At 40.8% G+C, this 20738-nt stretch overlaps 1 protein-coding gene across 2 annotated transcripts in view; it reads left to right on the forward strand.

Annotated features, from left to right (window-relative positions):
• Positions 1–18484, forward strand: part of dus1l (dihydrouridine synthase 1-like) — a 117816-nt gene extending 99332 nt beyond the window's left edge. For both annotated transcript variants that reach the window (XM_080043487.1, XM_080043486.1), the window contains exons 13-14: positions 5355–5430; positions 17538–18484. In XM_080043487.1, coding sequence (XP_079899613.1) covers positions 5355–5430; positions 17538–17683 — 222 coding nt within the window. In that variant the 3' untranslated portion in view covers positions 17684–18484. The remainder of the gene's footprint in view (positions 1–5354; positions 5431–17537) is intronic.
• The last annotated feature ends 2254 nt before the right edge of the window (positions 18485–20738 follow it).

A 20738-nucleotide genomic window follows, 5' to 3' on the forward strand; every position in this document is an offset into this window, starting at 1 on the left:
GTTTAAATTGGTTAAAGGATATGAAGTTCCTTCCAATAAGGAAGTGACAAACATTGCAGTACCTTCCGGTGGCCACGGTGACGTGGTACCAAGACTGAGCAATTTTTCTTTGACTCACTTGTTAAACAGGCTGTTTTCACAGTCTTATTAAACCTATTTACGGCCTGGTCCAAAAAAACATTCTAGTCTGTACAGGGCTGTACAGTGCGACAGTTTTGATCGCATTTGCTACTGAAATTGATCACGTGCGATGATGAATACAAGTCCACTCGCACGAGTGCTAATGAGCAGATGCTGTCTGTTTGAGACACAGAGGAGTGCTGCACAACACTGCTTAGAGGGTTCTACATTAACACTATCCAAATTCGGTTAAATGTAGTCTTAGGCAAGTAAGTTATTGAGTCCACCCTCCACTTTGGCTGGTGAAAGATGTGTGCTCGGGATCTGTGTGATTCTAGCGTCTAATACACTTCACCAACGGTAATAACCGGAAGGAGGAGACGGCACGCAGTTAAGTTAGCGCGTGTGCAAACAGAACATTTCCTGTGGGCCTTCACATTAAAAGCATGTTACTAGCCAAACGTGAGGTGACTTTTTTGAAGCCGGTAAGAACAGGAAGTTTGCGCTTAACAGCCCTGCAGTGCGCTAGCTTGAAAATCAACTGCTTCAGCTGCAGAGAGCAGTCAACAACAGTAGTCTATTTAAACAAAGTTTGAAATAACTGATAAGCCACTGAAGAACTACTCCCAACACATTCACAACAACCTACCTTAACTTATCCTAAATTGTACCAATATGTATACTTATTTATTTAATAGGCTATATGTTTTAAAGTTAGGTTTTAATTAACAGAAGGACATTTACCAAAAATGTTTATTATTATGAATATAGTAATGATATGTATATACAAAAAAGATATAGATATTAATTTTATGGGGAGAAATAATTCTGAATCAGCAAAAAATTGCAATTGGCAGGTTATATTCTTTTGTCTAAATTGCAATCAGTGCACCCCTATTAATTTTTCTACAATTATTACTGCACACACTAGGATATGACATTAATTGAGAATTTCAAATGAGACCAAGATGACAGGCTAAAAGGTAATTAGAGCGAAATGCATGGGTTAAGTTTATGCAAGTTTTCGATCATACTTTGTGTGCTACTGAATTTATTTTTGTGCTACTGATTTTTTTTGCTTGCTAGCACCAGTGCTACCACCTAAAAAAATAAGCGTACAGCCCTGCTGTATGTTTAGGTCATATCTCCATGACAATTTTTTTTCTAGCAGGCTAGTTTTTATTCTTTTGGAGGTTAAAATGTATTGGCGCGATCTCTTGAGTGACAGCTCTCCACCCGTTGTCCCTCACTTTGCCTCGGAGGTATACGTCAGCTAGATGGGCGTATCTCCCTCCCCCCGACGTGAGGCTGAGTAAAAATCTCACAAGATGGCAACGCACATAAGCCAGGAGAATTGGATGCCGTGTGAATAACTGAGGTCAGCCCGGATGCTACATCCATTTTATATACTATCTATGGTATGAACAGCTCAGACAGCGCAGAGAAAAGTCTGATGAATGCATGAGAGTGATGGACCAGGCACCTTTCAGTAAGTTTACAGAAGTGCCACACTGTTACTGTCTTTGAACTTTGGAGAAAGGCATTTATTTATTGAAGGGGAAAAAAACGTTGTATTTATTATTTCAACTATTAAGTTATTTTGAAACAGCATGCAAGTGTAGGCCTACAAGATTTATTTTCAGAACTTTCAATGCTGCTTTATTTTTATGTTTTAAATTGGGAAATACATGTTCCAAAACAACGAATAACCTCAGTATTTAAAAAGAAATCAAGCAAGTAGCCTAATTATAATGATTAATAAATTATAGACATCACAGTAGGCCTATTGTCCACAATAATTGCACAGCAACTGTATACAAATAAACCAGTTGTTGATGAAGTGAAATGCATTTTATTTCAATTCCATTGGCCTCTCTGTGAATAAATGTGTTGTGCCCTCCAAAAGTATTGGAACAGTGAGGCCAATTCTTTTATTTTTGCTGTAGACTGAAACATTTGGGTTTGACACTAAAAGATGAATATGAGACAATAGATCAACATTTCAGCTTTCATTTCCAGGTATTTACATCTGGATCTGATACACAACTGAGAAGACAGCATTATTTGTAAAGGAGCACCACATTTTTAGGTGAACAAAAGTATTGGAACAGAGAGACTTAAAATAAATTAAAGTGAATACAACTTAATATTTTGTCGCAAATCCTTCGCTTGCAATAACTGCATCAAGCCTGTGACCCATTGACATCACAAAACGTTTGCATTCTTCTTTTGTGATGCTTTTCCAGGCTTTCACCACAGCCTCATTCAGTTGTTGTTTGTTTTTGGGGTACTCTCTTCAGTCTCCTTTTTAGCAGGTACAATGCATGCTCTATAGGATTTAAGTCTGGAGATTGACTATTTTTTTTGGAGATTTTTTCTGGAGATTAATTTTGCTGTTGCCATCATGTGTTACATCATCAATGAAGAATAATGATAATAATCTTAACAACAACACAGTAACACATGATGGCAGCAGCAAAGTGAACTCAGAAGTCTACAGAAACATTTTGTCTGCCAGTATAAAGAAAGATGCAACCAAACTGATTGGAAGATCCTCCATCATGCAGCAAGATAATGATCCAAAAGACACTGCAAAAACATCAATGGAGTTGATCAGGGGTAAGAAGTGGAAGGATTTAGACTGGCCAAGTCAATCTCCAGACTTAAACCCTATAGAGCATGCATTTTACCTGCTAAAGAGGAGACCGAAGGGAGTAACCCCCCAAAACAAACAGCAACTGAAAGAGGCTGCGGTGAAAGCCTGGGAAAGCGTCACAAAAGAAGAATGCAAAAGTGTTGTGATGTCAATGGGTTACAGAAGGGGTTTTCAAAGTGTGAGAGAGTGAGCCCCCACTCAGAGAACAAATTTCAGTGGATATAATATTATGCAGGGTCCTCTGGGTTGGTCTTGGTGCTCTTTTTCTTTAACAAGACATATTTCTCTGTAATATAGTGAATGCATTTAAATGCAGTGAGAGGAACGAAGCAGAAGAACTCTTGTCCTGCTCAAGCCCCAACCTCAGCGATTTTTACCGGCATCCAATAAGGAATTGACCACAACTGTAGTAACCAGAAAGTGCCACTGGGGGTGGCGCCAAGACGAGCAGTTTTTCTTTGACTCACTTGTTAGATAGGCCGTTTTCAAAGTCTTATTAAACCTATTTACAGCCTGGGCCACGAAACCATTTTAGTCTGTATGTTTAGGTCATATCTCCATGACAACACTGAGGGGGGTGAATTTTTTTGGCCCACGCTAGTTTTTATTCTTTTGGAGGTTAAAATGTATTGGTGCGATCTCTTGAGTGACAGCTCTCTGCCCGTTGTCCCTCACTTTGCCTCGGAGGTATTACGTCAGCTATCTCCCTGCCCCCGACGTGACGTCGATTCCCCTTTTCGGCAAGAGGAGTGAGGCGGAGTAAAAATCTCACAAGATGGCGACGCGCACAAACCAGGATTATTGGATGCCGTGTGAATAACTGAGGACAGCCCGGATGCTACATCCATATTATTTACTATCTATGGTCCAGCTATCTTTATTTCTACAGATAAGGCTGAAATAGGCTATAGACCATACATAGTGCATGGGCAACTGAGGGCAGCCCCATTTCCAAATGTTTTTAAATAAACTCAATACACACTGTGCTAGGAAGTGAACATGACGTGGTAAATTAACCTCAGATTATCTCCCAGATGATCTGATTCAATTATTAGGCTATTAACTATTCTAGACCAAAACATTGTATTCCTTTTTTTGTATGATAGCGTAATATGATGTTAATATCAAAAACAAAATACAAAATAACAAAATAAAAAATATTTATATATGTGTTTTTTTTTCTTTAGTTTTTTCAGATATTCATCCGCGCTCCCCCCCCTCCCCCTGCCATAACTCCGCGCCCCTCCACAGTTTGAAAACCACTGGGTTACAGGCTTGATGCAGTTATTGCAAGCGAAGGATTTGCGACAAAATATTAAGTTTTATTCACTTAAATGTATTTAAAGTTTATCTGCTCCAATACTTTTGCTCACCTAAAAATGTGGTGTTCCTTTAATAATAATGCTATCTTCTAAGCTGTGTATCAGATCCAGATGTAAATACCTGAAAATGAAAGCTGAAATGTTGATCTCTTGTCTCATATTCATCTTTTGGTGTCAAACCCAAATGTTCAGTCTACAGCTAAAATAAAGGAATTGGCCTCACTGTTCCAATAATTCTGGAGGGGACTGTAGATCTCTTGTTATCCTTGATTATGTAGGCTACAAATGTAGGCTGAATGATAAAGCATAGTACTGAAAGATGTTGGTTATTTTACCAGTCCGGCCCACTTGAGATCAGATGGGCTGTATGCCCCTGAACCAAAATTTGTTTGACACTCCTGGTGTAAGGGCCACCGGTCCGGTAGTCGTTGAGGCTGCTGACAGTAGTCTTTTTTGGTAGAGGAATGATTGTGGAGGACTTCAGGCAGGGTGGGATTGTGCACTGGGACAGGGACTGGTTGAATTTATCAGTGAAGATATCAGCCAGTTGGTCAGCTCAGTCTCCCAGCACTCTACCCGTCACACTATATGGTCCAGCGGCATCTCTAGGGTTCAAGCCCGTAGTGAGGCGCTTCATCTCATGGGCCTGGGGGCTGCTGGATGGGGTGGTGCAAATAGGATGTTTAGCTCCTTAGCCAGCGAGGCATTACCGTTGGTGAGGTTGCTGGACTTGTAGTTTGTAATGTGTTGCACACGCACACACACACACACACGCACACACACACAAAATTAATTTGTTATTTTCCAGTTTGACAGTAAAGGATGTAACCTGGTTTAATTTGTGCACTCTCCTTGCTATGATAGTAGTGAGAGTAAGTGGATTTTCCAGTAGGCTAGCAGTACCTCAGCCACATAACATTCAGACAACATCCATCATCTTCAAATTAGGCCTACTCCTGTCTCAACACATGTCCCAGTCATCTTACTGTTTACTCAGCAACTGTTTGAATATTTGTTTCCTCTACAAATATAAATTATCAATATCATAGCTTGCACTGTCACTGTGTAGTCTGTTGTAACAATGGCCTCCTTTTTTTTCAAACGGTGACCAAAACGTTATGATTCAAACTCGCCATTTTGTATCAATCTCCTCTTGTCTTTACTAAAATCAAGAGTAATCAAAGGGCAAAATGCTATTTCACTTTTAATGGACGTCAGTATGTTGGTGCTTCATACCACTTTGTATCACTCTGCAGGGAAATAAATGTGTTTTCAACCTCTGTCGAGCCTGCTGTAAGAAGAAGGCCTACAAGGAAGTGGCCGACTGTCCAGGTACACACACACACACACACACACACACACACACACACACACACACACACACACACACACACAGAGGGATAACAGTGCCAGCATACTTCACAAGTGCTGTGTGGTTTTTGACTGTAAACTGATTATTTTATCACCAAATTGAAGGGTGGGGGGATTTTGCAACAAATTACTAAACACACTTTGTGTGTTAATATACAATAAATCTGAGAAAAGCTTAGCTGTGTGTTCTTTTATTGTTAAATAAATATTGTCAAAGGCACATTCAGCTGACGAGTTCTGAAGAAATATTAATGGATTTACGGAGGGGTTGTGGCTGAAGTTTTGGTAAACGGGACACATGTTTTCCAACTTCTTTTTTCAAGTCTGATTGGTAGCCCACATTGAAAGAAGGTTATACAGTTCCAGTCAAAAGTTTGGACGCACCTTCTCATTCAATATTGCAGAGATCTATTGCAGTAACTGGCGCACGCACACACTCACACGCTGATTACAGTATCATGATTGGCACACTCATTATAGTCTCATTATTAGCCTACATGGACCTATATAAAATATGTTGTGAGAAGTGTAATAATGCATTAGAGTCTATTCCAGAGAATTGATTCCCTCCCATGAGATCCACACATTTCCAACAACTCCAGAATAGTTTAAACTTTCTGGGTGAAATGTTATATAAAAGATATGCATGTTATAATTTGCTGAATTCATAACATTATTTTATCTTACAAAATATATAGTTTAATTCATATTTGTTGGCCTTAACTTTGTACAAAACTAGTTTTTCCACAATTACTCATATGTGTGTGTTTTTGTGATGGCTAAGCTTTATTTCGTCGTGTGACCATCGAGCGTTACTGATTCCCAGAGTCAGGAAAACCTTGCAGGAGCTCTACGCATGGTCGAAAGTTGGCGTGGGAATACATAAACTTCTCTGCATACACGCTTACGCACGTTTCTCCCGGTTTGAAGCAAGTTAGGCTGCTACGCTGAAACAGCGTAGCAGCCTTAATAAATGAGGCCCCTGGAATTGTTTTCAATTAATGGGTGCCTTGTCAAGAGTTTAATTATGGAATTTCTTGCCTTCTTAATAGGGCTGGGCGATATGGGCTAAAATCAATATCTCAATATTTTTGGACTATATCTCGATACACGATATATATCTCAATATATTTCAAATCTCCTCTAAAGCACATAATAAATGCTCAATTTAATTTATTTTTTGAATAACATCACACCAGTAATATGATTTAAATAGTCCCTGCAAAATGTGTCTGCACTAACGATACATGACATGAAACAACATCTTGTTTATATTATTTAGTGATTTCTATTGGGACAATTTTAAACTTGCACATGGCAAACAGTTTGCACATTTTATTGATTATTCCACATCCTTCACCACTCCCATACAATGGATCCAGCACTATTTTATTTGTAAACATATTTGTATTTTTCCATCTTCTGTTAATCTGTAAAGTGGGGACACTAATTATGACTCATTACAACCACTAACTTATTGTTTATCACCACTAGCCCCCTGAAGATAGCAGCATCACTTTACATGCAGAACAGGTTTTGCTCCATAATAATATGTTTTATTTTATTAAAAAATACAGGCAAATTTACTTTTCATAGACTTTTAGTTCATTGTTCACAATGAACGGTGTGCACCTCCCTTGGTGCTGCCATGGACCTTTTATAAGAGGCTGCCCATAATAAATGTGCCGCCGTTGTTGTGTGACGTTGGACCAAACACTCAACGTGAAGTCGGAGCAATCGTCCGCCATCGCCCTCAAGCGCCCCCTCCACCCCCCCTTGCCTGTTTGTTCGCCTGTCGTAAGAGACCGTCTCGTCTTTTATTCTCCCCCTCTCGTAGTTTTCAGATAGCGGTAAAAGCAAAAGTAAACACACATACAGCGCGCACTGCAGACTACAGGTGTGCGCCCAGGAGACTCTGGATGTGAGGGGGGAGTGAGTGAGTTGCCAATGCATGCAAGGCTGTGAGGCAGAGAGCCACAGGAAAGAGCGAGAAGCGAACACCAGCGAGTTTGCCGGCGGCTGCAAAAATAACCACATTATGTGCAAGTTTGTATTCGATGTCGCGATAGGGTCATTTTATACATCCTTTGGAGAACATCTCGCGATATATCGCATATATTTGATGTATCGCCCAGCCCTACTTCTTAATGGCCCTCATTTATCAAACTTGCGTGGAAACTGGTGCAGATTCTGGCGCAAATACCTTCCTACGCCAGGAATCGCGTGGGATTTATCAAACAGTCGTATCTCGCCAGTCTCAGCGTACGCCAGGCCATTATTGATAAATGCGGCGGCTGAAAACAATCGTATCACGCCCCTATATTTTCTCAGTTTACAGGCCTCGCCCAGAGGTTTTGCGACATGGCTATGCACATTACGGCACAGAAGAGGAACTTATCTGAAGTAGAAATTGAAAGAATAACAGCGAAAGTAGAAAAAAAGAGTTTCATTTCGGAGCATTACAAGCGGCATCAAAGAACGACAGAAGGCAGCAGTTAGGAAGGAAATAACTGCTGCGGTCAACAGCGTTGATGTTGACAACAAACGATCTCCAGCTGAGGATTTTGCATCTGGGGTTTACATCAGAAGGCTATCGCTCAAATTCTATAAAACAGCATATACAATTACATGTCGCCATTTCTTTACATAGACGAAGAAAAAGTGGTCTGACTCAAAAATTGCCACTAAAAAAAGCGTGTTGCTGTTCTGAAATGCAACCAACTGGGCTGGGGGTGCGGGCATAATATAAGTGGTAGAGGAGAAAAAGACGCACAACTGTCCGATAATGGTCCCCATAAAAGAAATACAGGTCTGCAGAGATTTTAATGATTAAAATGTATTGGCCCTTTTAGATAGCACTACTCAAAAGGGGTTTAAAAACTAAAAATAACACATTTTGCGTTTTACTGTATGACAGCATGCGCTTGGTCAGCCCAGCCGTCAGCTGCACAAGCCGACCCGGCAACGATCAGCTGCGAGAGCGCCCACTGTCCTGCTCCACCAGCAGATCGGAAAAACGTGCCGGTTAACGGTGGAAATAAATCGCTCGCTTAAGCGATGAATGACACATTAAAATAGGAACTAACATCTAAAAAGTGCTTCAAATAAATAAAATGTTAAGCTGAATGTTGTGCCGTGTATTTTTTATCATAAAGAGCAGTGTAGGCCTACTACATATTTAATAGGCTACTTAAGCTAACATTTTGAATGAATGCAGCCCCGTGCCTCAGTGTCCCCCGAGCTGCTCCAAGTCGGAGACAACTGCCCTTACGCAGTCCCATGCAGGGCTCCTAAGTGGCCGGTGTGCGCACTATTGAATCAGCTCTCCTACTACATAAGCTGCACAATTTTAAGTGATTAATATATTTATTTCGGTCTGAGCAAACACTGCATTTGTATTATCTTCTAATAATTGTCCAACAAAGTCATCGGCTATACCCGGCACAGCCTGCACTGCGAGTCCATGCTGTTTACAAACTTGCGTACACGAGCTGAGAGCTGGCGTGGGATTTGAGCGTATCCTACGCTCACGTCCATATTGATAAATGCCGAGATTTGCGTGGAAATGTACGTACACCCATTTTTCTGGTCTACGCACGGTTGATAAATGACGGCCAGTGTGTTTGAGGCCATCAGTTGTGTTGTGCAGAGTTAGGGTTGGTACAAGGGTCTCTAAACAGTGAATAGCCCTATTTGACTACTGTTCTTATCCATATTATTGCAAGAACCACTCAACCAACCACTGACGAAACTGCTGATCTACTGGGATTTTCACGCACAACCATCTCTAGGATTTACATGGAATGGTCCGAAAAAGAGAAAATATCCAGTGAACGGCAGAAGACCCCACCGGGTGCCACTCCTGTCAACTAACAACAGGATACTGAGGCTACAATTCGCACAGGCTCAATAAAATTGGACAATAGAAGATTGGAAAAATCTTGCCTGGTCTGATAAGTCTCCATTTCTGTTGCAACATTCAGATAGTAGGGTCAGAATTTGGCGTAAACAACATGAAAGCATACGCTTAGAGAAGAGATCATTGCACACACAAGGAAAAAGTTACAAAAAGATAGCTAGTTCCTAGAGATACAGTTGGAAGCATGTTTCACAAGTTCAAAGGTAAAGAAACAGTGGCTACACTACCTTCAAGAGGCAGAAAGAATAAGCTTTCAATGGCTACCACTAGATTCCTTGAGAGACAGGTGGTCACCTGACTTGAATCAAATTAACGCAGTTCCTGCGGGGCAGTTATGCAAACCTCTAACTCTAAATCGACCTATTATATAGGTTGAAAGGTTGTAATTACTGGATTTTCAGGTTGTGTCCCTTATGGTTATTTGATGGTAAATGAAGGGGGACATTCTTCATTTGGACTGTCAAACAGTTTTATTTTCTGTAATAAGATGGCAGTTTATAGCTAAACTGCATTGAATATTTGTTATTCACTGTAGTGTATTTTGTCTATCTGTTGCCAGTATTGGTATTCATTTTTGGAGCAACCCTGATCATACTGTAAATCTAAAGACAATCAACTCACACCTGAAGACAATAAGTCATTAGTTCTCTGCGTTTTCAGTTACAGAATGAGATTTTGAAAAGACAGGGGGTCTCATATTGCAAGACTACAACTAGATTCCTTTTGAGATTAATTTTTTTCCAATCCTGCTACCGGGGTTTAAACGTGATTTCAGTCAAATAAAAAGTGTTTTTTTAGCAGGTCAAATGGACTGGGTGTTAAGTAAATACATGCCCTTATCACGTAGGCTAAAAGTCATGCATCATCGCGTTTAAAAACTGCAAACACGATTGTGATTATATTTAATTAAAAAAAAAGTTAATTCAATATTCCGAGCGGGGGACATCCTGTAGTTATTTGACCAGCTTTATTTGCTGATCTCGTCCTCCAATAACTCTAACTCCTAGCCCTAAATGTGTCGGTAAAGTGTTAATGTTTCGCGCTGTCAGCCTGGTTCTCCAGCCAAGGCTGCTAGGTAAAATTGTCCGGAAAAAGTGGCTCACAGGCGGAAACAGGTCGCTAATGCCGCTCCTCCTGCGTCGTGTTTGGTGCTGGAGAAAGTGTGACAGTGTTCACGTCATTTCGATTGAGCCAACCCCTCGGGACTAACGATAATATCAAACCAGTTTCATAATGTCGAAACGTCAAGCCGGGAAGAAGACTGGCAGAAATCGGGTCAGATGACCACCTCACACCAAACGACTGAGATTCTGGGCGCGCGTCACAACTACAGCAAGACTCCCGTGATTTCAGTCCGACATTGGAAGATTGTCTGCGACTGTCAAATCGCGTGAAAAGTCGTGTAGTGTAAGCCCAGCATTAGGTGTATAAGGTGAATAGAAGAGGGGCCAGCACAGTCCCCTGAGGCGCCCCAGTGCTGCTGACCAAGATGTCAGAACTGTGGTCTGTCAGTGAGGTAGTATGAGATCCAAGTCACCAGGAGGGGGTCCACTCCAATCGCGTAGCTGACAGTTTATCTTGTAATATATGGGGCTGGATTGTATTGAAAGCACTTGAGAAATCTAGGAACAGATTCCTGACTGTGCCCGCCCCCTTGTGGGCCTGGTGTATAAGATACAGGATGGCATCCTCCACACCAACCCCTGTCAGGTAGGCAAAATGTAGTGGGTCCTGAGCGTGCTGCACCTGAGGCCTGAGGCGTCTGAGAAGGAGGCGCTCCAGGGTCTTCATCAGATGTGATGTGAGTGCCACTGGTTAGAAGTCATCCAGCTCGCTAGGTCTGTTTTTTTTTCCGGAATCGGAACTATGCAGAATGTCTTCCAGAGGGTGGGCCCTCTCCCTAGTTGTAAGCTGAGGTTGAAGACATGATGCAGCGGCTCTCCAAGTTCAGCAGCACAGGTCTTCATTTGCCGTAGGCACACATTATCCGGGCCAGCTGCTTTCTTTGGGCGAAGCTTCCTCAGTTCTCGTCTGACCTGGTCAGCACTAATAGTGCAGGGAGGAGGGTCTGCTGTGGTGTTTGAGGAGAGATAAGTTAGAGGGGGATGGAGAGCGGTCTGCAGTGGTGAGGGGGAGGGGAGGATCACATGATGGTGGTGAAAGTGAGGGTGCCATTATGTTTATTGTTTATTGTTTGTTGGATCCCCATTAGTTGTCACCATTGTGACAACTATTCTTCCTGGGGTCCCTAAAAAGCAAAACAATTCCTATACAGTTTTCCCAAAATAGGAATCACATACACAAAAAAAATCTGAAACAAGCAATTACATTTTTCTCATAAAAAAGAAGAAACTCAAATCATAGCCTACATCATACCGTGTGCATACACACACCCGCTAACCCACATTAGATGCCTAAAGGTTCATATTGTAAGCATACAGAATACATTTGCATGCACCATACATACACACTACAAGTATACATTCAGGGATCATTTCATTAAGAGCTGTCCCTATATATAAGTTTAAACTAAGAATTCAAAATAAGGCACTCTGCAGCTTTACAAACACTGGTTGACTGAATTTAACCTGATTTCTTTGCTCAAAACAGCTTTTTTCAATTCCCTTCTAAATCCTATTTTTTTACTCTTAAGAATGAGGCAGTACGGAAGTCCGTTCCAATATGCAATAGCTCTGTACAATACAGTTTTTTTCAGTGCATTTGTTCGAGGTCTCGGTTGTTTGAAACGACAACTTAAGGCCTGCCTGGTTTCATAATTATGTGTGATCTTGACAGGTACTAGTATAGAAAACAGGCTGCTGGGTTTACGTGAGGTACAGATGTTCTTCAAATACAAAATAAGGCTGCATGCCACTCTCTCCTCAACTTTCATCCAGGAGAGTTTGTCATGCATAGCAGTTACATTATTCCTAATAGAACAGTGAAGTGCCAGTCGCGCAGCTCTATTCTGAGCAAGCTGGAGTTTAGCAAGTTCTTTTTTTGAGGTGCCAGACCATATTGCAGGGCAGTAGTCAAGGTGGGACAAGACTAATGATTGAATAACAAGCTTGATTGTTGTGTCAGTTAAAAAACCTGCACATTTTCTTATGTTTGAAATACTTTTACTCATTTTACTAACTATATTCTTTATATGTATAGACCAAGATAATGTTTCATTTATCGTAATGCCCAGCAGTTTGGCTTCTCTAACTTGCTCAATAGCGGCACCATGTGATGAGAGGACCAACTTCTGATCAGACCGAAGTGAGTACTTAGACCCAAGTACCATCCATTTTGTTTTAGAAATATTCAACTTTAACTTATTTGCTGTAACCCAGTCAGATATCAGTGTTAGCTCATCTTGAAGTGTCTTATTAACTTGTTCAGTACTGTTTGCAGATGTAAAGATGGTTGTATCATCCGCGTACATTACTATACCCGCATTTCTCAACACATATGGCATATCATTTACAAAAATAGAATAGAGGAGAGGTCCGAGGCAGCTCCCCTGGGGAATACCACACTGAAGTGTCTCTATTTCTGAAAAAGCACCATTAAACTTAAAGCTCCCATATTATACACTTTTCGGTACTATTATACACCATATTATATGGTCTTAGTGGTCACTAATACGTTTTTCTTTAATTGTTTGCTGAAAAAAACTTTCAGATAATTTATTGTACTATGCTGAAGTTCAGCTAATCTCACAATGGCCTATTTTTTAAAAAGAGCTGCAGCTCCCCTCGTAAATATACAATCTTTGCGCTGCCCCCGCCCCCTGTCCGGAAGCGAAGCCAGATACGCCTCGCCCTCTGTCTGTCAGGGCCGTGGACCAATAAGAAATAGGGGTGTGGGCTGCACAGTGGAAGCTTCTGGCTTTCCAGTTTGTGAGGTCAGAAAAGGGGAAAATTCTGACTGGAGTATATTGGGTGGGGGAGGGGTGGTGGTTTCAGAAAGGGGGATTGTGAGAAAAGGAGAGTGTTATTTTTAAAAATATTTTGGCAGTCTCTAGGCACACTGTGGACCCATGGATATGTTAGAACACATTTAAAAAGTGCATTTAGCATAATATGTGACCTTTAACACATTGTCTCCTGTCAGTCATATAACTTCTCATACAATTAATCACAGAGTTTTTAAAGCCATAGGCTGAAAGCTTCAAGAGTAACAATTCATGGTCAATCAAATCAAAGGCTGCACTAAAGTCCAGAAATACTACACCTACAACTGACTTCCTGTCTATCTGAGTAAGCAGGTCATCAGTGAGACATGTAAGAGCAGTGTTAGTGGAGTAGCCTTCCTTATATGCATGCTGGACATCAGAGTTTATATTATTTACTTCAAAATAATGCTGAATTTGCTTAAACATGATTCCCTCTAACAGTTTGCTTAGTACAGGTAACACACTTATTGGCCTGCTGTTATGCCCTGTAAGTGGCTCTCTGCAGTTTTTTGGCAGAGGAGTGACTCTTGCAATTTTCCACAGATTTGGATAAATAGATTCTTTAAAACATAAATTGAAAATATGACATAATGGTTTTGCTATTGCTTTTGCTGCAAGCTTTAGAAGTTTGCCATCTAAATTATCCAAACCGCAAGGTTTGTCACACTTAATTGTTAGAAGAAGTTTTTCCACATCTACCTCCCTAAGAGTTTTGAATTCAAAGCAACAATCTTTATTAACCATAATGTGATTTCTTATATTCTCTATAGATGACCTGTAACATCCCGGCAGCAGCTGATCTCTAATTGAATTAACTTTTTGTATGAAATATTTATTGAAATAGTTAGCTATAGCATAGGGTCTGGTAATTAATATCCCATTGTGTTCTATAAAAGAAGGCGTTTTACCATTTTTACTTCTGCCCATAACTTCATTAATTGTTCTCCATAGTTTTTTACTGTCACCATTGCACTCGTCAAATTTGAATTTATAATAATGTCTTTTCTTCTGTCTATTTAATTTAGTTACCTTATTTCTTAGCAAGCGGTAAGCTTTCCAGTCTACGAGACAACCAGAGTTAATCGCATGCTTTTTTAGTTGATCCCTTCTTTTCACGCAATTTCTTAATTCCTCATCCAGCCATGATGCTTTTTTGGATCTTACCGAGAGCCTTTTAATTGGAGCATGTTGGTCACATACTGTAGAAAACAACTTCATGAAGGACTCTAATGCAGATTCTGCATGCAGTTTCTCAAGTATATCATGCCATTCTATATTTTCCACACTAGAAACAAAGTCACTTTCAGAAAAAGTTCTGTAAATTCTCTTGTAAATGACCTTAGGCCCTGCTTTGGGAGCCCTTGTTTTTACAGCCAAAGCAATGATATTGTGGTCACTGAAACCCACAGGCTTTGATACAGCTTTTGAGCATTTTTGTTCACAGTTAGTAAAAAAGTGATCAATGCATGTTGATTTAACTGAGCCATCACAATTTATGCTTATTCTAGTGGGTAAGTTAATAACTTGAGATAAATTGCATATATTAGCTGCATCAGACAAAGCCCTTTTCAATGAACAATTGTCAGAAAACCAGTCGATATTCATATCAGCAAGAAAAAAAATGTCATTACTCGTATCTGTTGCATTTTGGAGCATAGTACATATATTATTCAAATATTCAATATTCGTACTGGGTGGTCTATAGCAGCAGCATGCTAGTATAGGCCTCTGATGTGATGTATAAACTTGGAGCCAAAGGGCTTCAACTCCTGTCATGCCAAGATCGTTTCTAATTTTTACTGGAATATGATCTTGTACAAAGAAAGCAACCCCACCTCCAAACCTGTCTCTATCTAACCTGAAAACATGGTATCCTGGAATTGATATAGCTGCATCATCTATAGTGTCATCTAAATGCGTCTCTGAGACAGCCATTACATGGATATTATTATCATGCACAACAGAGCAAAGATCATGAACCTTATTTTTTAAGCTGCAGATATTTAAATGAGCCAATTTTAAACCTTTTTTTGGTAGGTTAATGGTCATAAAAAGAAAATAAAAATAAAATAGCTGCAAAAACTTAGGTTTAACATTTACAATTTACAAGTGGGGATTATCAACCTTAAGACATCTACCTTGGCATATCCGTCTTTGGGGTGGATGTAAGGGGCACACTGCTCTCCCTTTGATTGTGACGCCCCTTCGGTGGGTAGGTGATAAGGCGGTCATATTTAAGGTAAGCAATGTCCCCCTTGTCCCATGCCTCTCTTAGTTTGGGCAAAATGTTGGTGCCTTGGCTGGGTGGGAGGGGAGGTGGTTGGTCAAACCTCTTGAAAAAGATGTTAAGCTGGTTTGCCCTCTCCCTCTGTGCTGTTTTTATCTTTGTGGCCTGTGATGATTTTCACACCATCCCAGACCTCCCTCATATTGTTCTCCATCAGTTTGTGTTCCACCTTTCTCCTTCGCCTCCTTCAAGCACAGTTTCAGCTCACGCTGTGCTGTCTTCATGGACTCCTTGTCTCTGCTCCTGAAGGCGTCGTCTTCTTATTGAGGACAGTTTTGACATCACACGTCACCCAAGGCTTGTTCTTTGGATAGCAGCGAACAGTCCTAGTAGGGGCGACTACATCTGTGCAGAAGTTCAGATAGTCTGTCAGACAGTGTGTCAGCCCTCTATGTCCTCACCGTGTGGACCCAGTAGTACACTCTGGTCTGTGGTTTGGAAGCAGTCTCTAAGGGCATCCTCTATTTCAGGAGACCATCTCCTAAAGTCCAGGACACACCGGTCCGACTACCAACCGTCACCCGAAAATGGAGTCTGCCGATTCAGGCAGCTCCAGTTTGCCAGTTGCGGCCAAAAAAGTGCCAAGAACACACTGAGCCGACTAATGACTTTCCGTACGCTCTGCGCTTGCGCGGGACGTAATGTCTCCATAACAGCAGGCGGCGCTAATCTGTATTGTGGCCCAAAAAAATACGGAAGCCGGAAATGATGGGACAGCTCTCTAGACCATAAAGAGCACAATTTTAGCAGAGAGTGTTGAGCATGGTGTCGAGCAGTCAAGAAGGGTTGATGCATGCGAGTACTCGCTGAACGAAAACAAATTAAAACAATGGCTAGCGATGCGATACTGCTGTTTGTGCTACCCGCCTCACTTCCGGGCTTCACTGATTCGCTAGCCCTCCACCAATCAAATTGCTCCGACTGAAAGACTGCCCGATGTCGATTGAACATGTTGAATCGGCTGAAAAGAAGCCTGACGACATCTACGACGGCCGACGTCACCGAACACACCAAACAGATTTGTGTCCCCGCCCCCTCCAGACTCTCCGAGCATTATCGCGCCGGTGTGTCCTGGCCTTGAAGGAGCGTTTTGTGACAGACTGCCTCTGCACCAGGGGATTGTACTGTGGCTGCAGGTAAAACAGGTTGTGGTCCGACTTCCTAAGTTTGGGGAGGGGCTTGACCCTGTATGCATCCTTTACATTTGCATACAGGAGGTCAATTGTCCTGTTGTTTCTAGTGGGTTACTTCACAGTTCACGAAGTTCACAGTTTCCACAGCATTTTTGATAGCTACTGTGTGTGCTCAACATTGTAATATGAATGGTAAAAACTGAAAATTGTCTCTCAAAAGTACACACATACCGACACAATACAGTAAAGAAATAAAATGAAGGTAAAAAGAACTATGAACAGTTGGGGAGTAGTCTGTTTCTTTGTAAAATAACTAATGACCAGTAAAAAAAAAACTAAATCAGGCCTTTGGGGCATTACATAGTGAATCCACTTTTTAAAGTGAGGTAAATTGCTCCGATTTATGATTGACAAATGCTGTTATCTTTTCCATCTTGTAAATGTCCATTGTGATATCCATTGTGAATTTGACCCTTCTGAAACCGAGTAACCTCTTTTCGAAGACAAGTCTTCTCACATGGTTGTTTAAAGGCACAAAGTTATTCACTGCGTCAGTTAGGGTTAAATAACTTGTTGCCATCTGAAACTTATTAATCACTGCTGTTTTCATCCAATGATGGGCTCTTGTCTATTTGCTTGGTTGAATCCAGGCACTGCCTGGCCAAAAGTTTTTGTGGTAAATCAGCCCACAAAGTTCTGTAGGACTGTGATAGTTGATGCCAAGTAATTAATAAAAAGAGAGAAATTGACTAATAACCACTAATGTGTATGTGTTTTGGTTGACAGGACATGGCCTGAAGTTTAAGACCAAGTCAGAGAAAGTGAAAGCTGAAGAGGAGGAGAGCAAGGAGCAGAGCAGAATGTGTCCTCGGCCTCTCCCAGATCCATGTACAGAGCTGCAACCCAACTCCACCAACCAGCTTACACTATGACTAGGACTGTGGTGACCTCTACCTCTCGTCATATACTAAAGTACACACTGGGAAGAACAAACAGTGACATAAATAATATTTCATTCATAAATAACCAAAAAATTAATGAGGTTCACACAACATTTCAACCCTCCAAATGCTCATCACAGAACAGATGAAGGCTGTTGTGTGGACCTACTTTAATGTATTTACTGGTGATGAACCCGGGGAGCAAGCTTTAATGTTAACTCAGTCAATAGAGAGATTCTTTGATGTAACAAGGTTAGCATGTGCCTGCAGATGTAGCTTATGATAAGTCAGGACATGCAGTGAATACAGCTGCTAAGTAACCTCAAGAACTTTTCCTGTCTGTTCGGGACTTATGGTGAAATATGGATGGACATTGATCAGCAGACCAAGCACATAAAGCGACAAATTGTATTTTTGAGATGTGAATTTCCAGGATAAAGGTTCAGCTTTTTACCTTTTTGTTTTTCTTTGCATGACGTTTGGGAACTCTCTTCACAGAAAAAGAGTTTTTTAAACTATTTCTGGTTTTATTTTTAAGATAAAGATTTTATGAGAATAAGTTTGAATATTATTTTGTCCAAAGTTACTGAGCCACCAAAGTAAAAGCATTTTTTATCGGTCAGATTCATGGAGCAAATGGCATGTCCTTGCAGGTTTAATTTTGTAGATTTAAGGTCATGAATGTGCTTGTATTTTCAACTCACTCATTAACCTTTTTATTTGAGTTAAATGTATGCCTGTAGTGCATTGACGTGTGTATGTGCCTTTTGATAAAAATACCACTGCCTAAATTAAAGAGGTGCTCCTTATGTTGTCTAAAACATGTGACTAGCTTGATGAATTTCAACTGGATTATGCAAACTCCTAATAAAATGTCCCTGATTATGGGTGCAATGGATGACGCGGAATGAAAAGATAGCCGTGTCTTCACCTGACGAAGCTAAAGTGAGGCCAGCAAGGGAGCGAGAGACGCCAAGATTGTGTATCGGCCTGTGGCATGGGCCACAGCGACCACTGACATACCATGACGTGTCGCTCAGTAACGGTAAGGTTCAGTCTTCACAAGCAATAATGGGGTGAGGCACACCACTTTGGGAAGAACTGTAGAGGAAAACAGTCCAACAGTTTAAAAACAACATTCCTGAATTTAAAGGGGACATATTATGCAAAAACCCGGGTTTAAATGTGTATTTCCGAGGTCTACTAAAAAAAGGTTTTAATGGTTTATTGTTAAAAAAAACATTAGTTTTCTACCATTTCCCATTTCTTCATCGCCTTTTCCAGCCTTTTCTGCTCTCTATCTCAAAAGGTTGGTTTTGACATCTACCCCCCTTCGCAAAAATACTAGTCTGCTCTGACTGGTCAGATCTACATGGGCATGCATGCACCGCCCTGCTCATTTACTCTATATCTACCTATATGGGCATGGCACACGCCCAGCTGTCAGTTTTGTTTACTTTTGGCCAATGCAGCATGGAGATCGATGTTACCATGTTTAGCTTCATTTCTACAGCAAATGTCAGCACACTTACCACTTCTAAACCAAAAGCTTTACAACTGAACCTGGTCAGGCAGGAGTCTGAGCTGAAAACTGTGAAAATTGCATCAAGATTTCTGGTTTCTGTGAGAATAAATCTTAATTTTGTACTCTTGTGCTTTTTAAACTTATACACTTTTGCATGTTTAGTAACTTCACATTCATTCACCATTTTTAAGTGCACATAACACTGTATATACAGAGGCAGGCAGTTTCAGTAGATACTTTGCCCAAGGTCAGGGGAGAACTATTTGTGTGGGATGTGCCTGCACATGACAACCGGCCTAGCAACGACCCCGCACCCTCCCTTCACCTCTCTTATGAGCAGGGTAGTGTAAACCATGAAATGTATCTTATGAAAACCAGCAAGAAGACGACGTCATCGGCCAGCCTCTAACACAGTCAACCAATCTCCGCGGGATTTTCCAGTTTGTATTGTGATCACTCATTTATAATAAAGTTTTACTGGTAAAAAATGTATTGTGTTGCTAACTGTCACTGTTTGCTTCGTGTAGTAAAGGATTACTTGAAACTCACATTTTCATAGTCAGGATGTTGGACTAGTTTTCTGACCGATCTACATGCATTGATTTATACGTTTTTTTAATTCAACCATCATCATTACATTTTAAAAAGACCAAAACCATATTTAATAATAAAGCAGTTTATTCATAGCCAGTGAAATGGAAATATAAAGTGTACATATCAAACAGAAGCAAAGCCATAACTTGTATGTAACTGTCCAGTTGTTGCTGGTGGGCCCTGAAGAAGACCACCTGTCCCACCTAGTGAACAGTCCTCTGATGGAACAGATAGTGTGGTCCGTCAGGTCACTCATATCTGTAAAACATGGCACATTCAATGTTATATCATGTAGTTTAGCTGAAATATACATCATACATCTGTAGTTATGGCAAAGCTACAAACTAATGAAAATATATTTTTTCTTCCATTATTAAATAAGATAGGCTACTAATAAGTTCAGTATAGCCCTTGCTCAAGAAGCAACGTGTTCTGAGTGATACTGTGTGCTTTTTGAAATATAATGGACAGGAAACACAGCAGCAGAGGCAACTTACAGTATTCCTGTCTATTATATTGTACATTACACAGGAGATGTAATAGGCCTACTGCTGCATGTACCACGACTGCTTGCATAACTACACACTGTCAACAACAAACAAATACTCTTCAGTTTCCAACACACCATACGGTTTCCCGTCTGTTTTTCACACAGGGGCTGTCACGGACAGACTCAGATCTAAACGTTAGCATAAAGCTAACGGTTAAGCTAGCGGACTCTAACGCTATACTACTTAACCCAGCGGCATTATCTCGTTTCAGTCGGCGTTGGTTATTATAGGAGGGATAAATTTAAGCACATTACACAAATTGAACTCATAAACGGACAGATTTGTTTTTAAATAGGACTACTTACATTTCCAGAGGAGAGATGGTGTCTCTCAGTCTTCCAGGCACAATCTCCTCCACACTCCAGTATAACGGCAG

The sequence above is a fragment of the Ammodytes marinus genome, assembly GCF_949987685.1.
Source record: "Ammodytes marinus genome assembly, chromosome: 16".
In the NCBI taxonomy this organism is placed as follows: domain Eukaryota; kingdom Metazoa; phylum Chordata; class Actinopteri; order Uranoscopiformes; family Ammodytidae; genus Ammodytes; species Ammodytes marinus.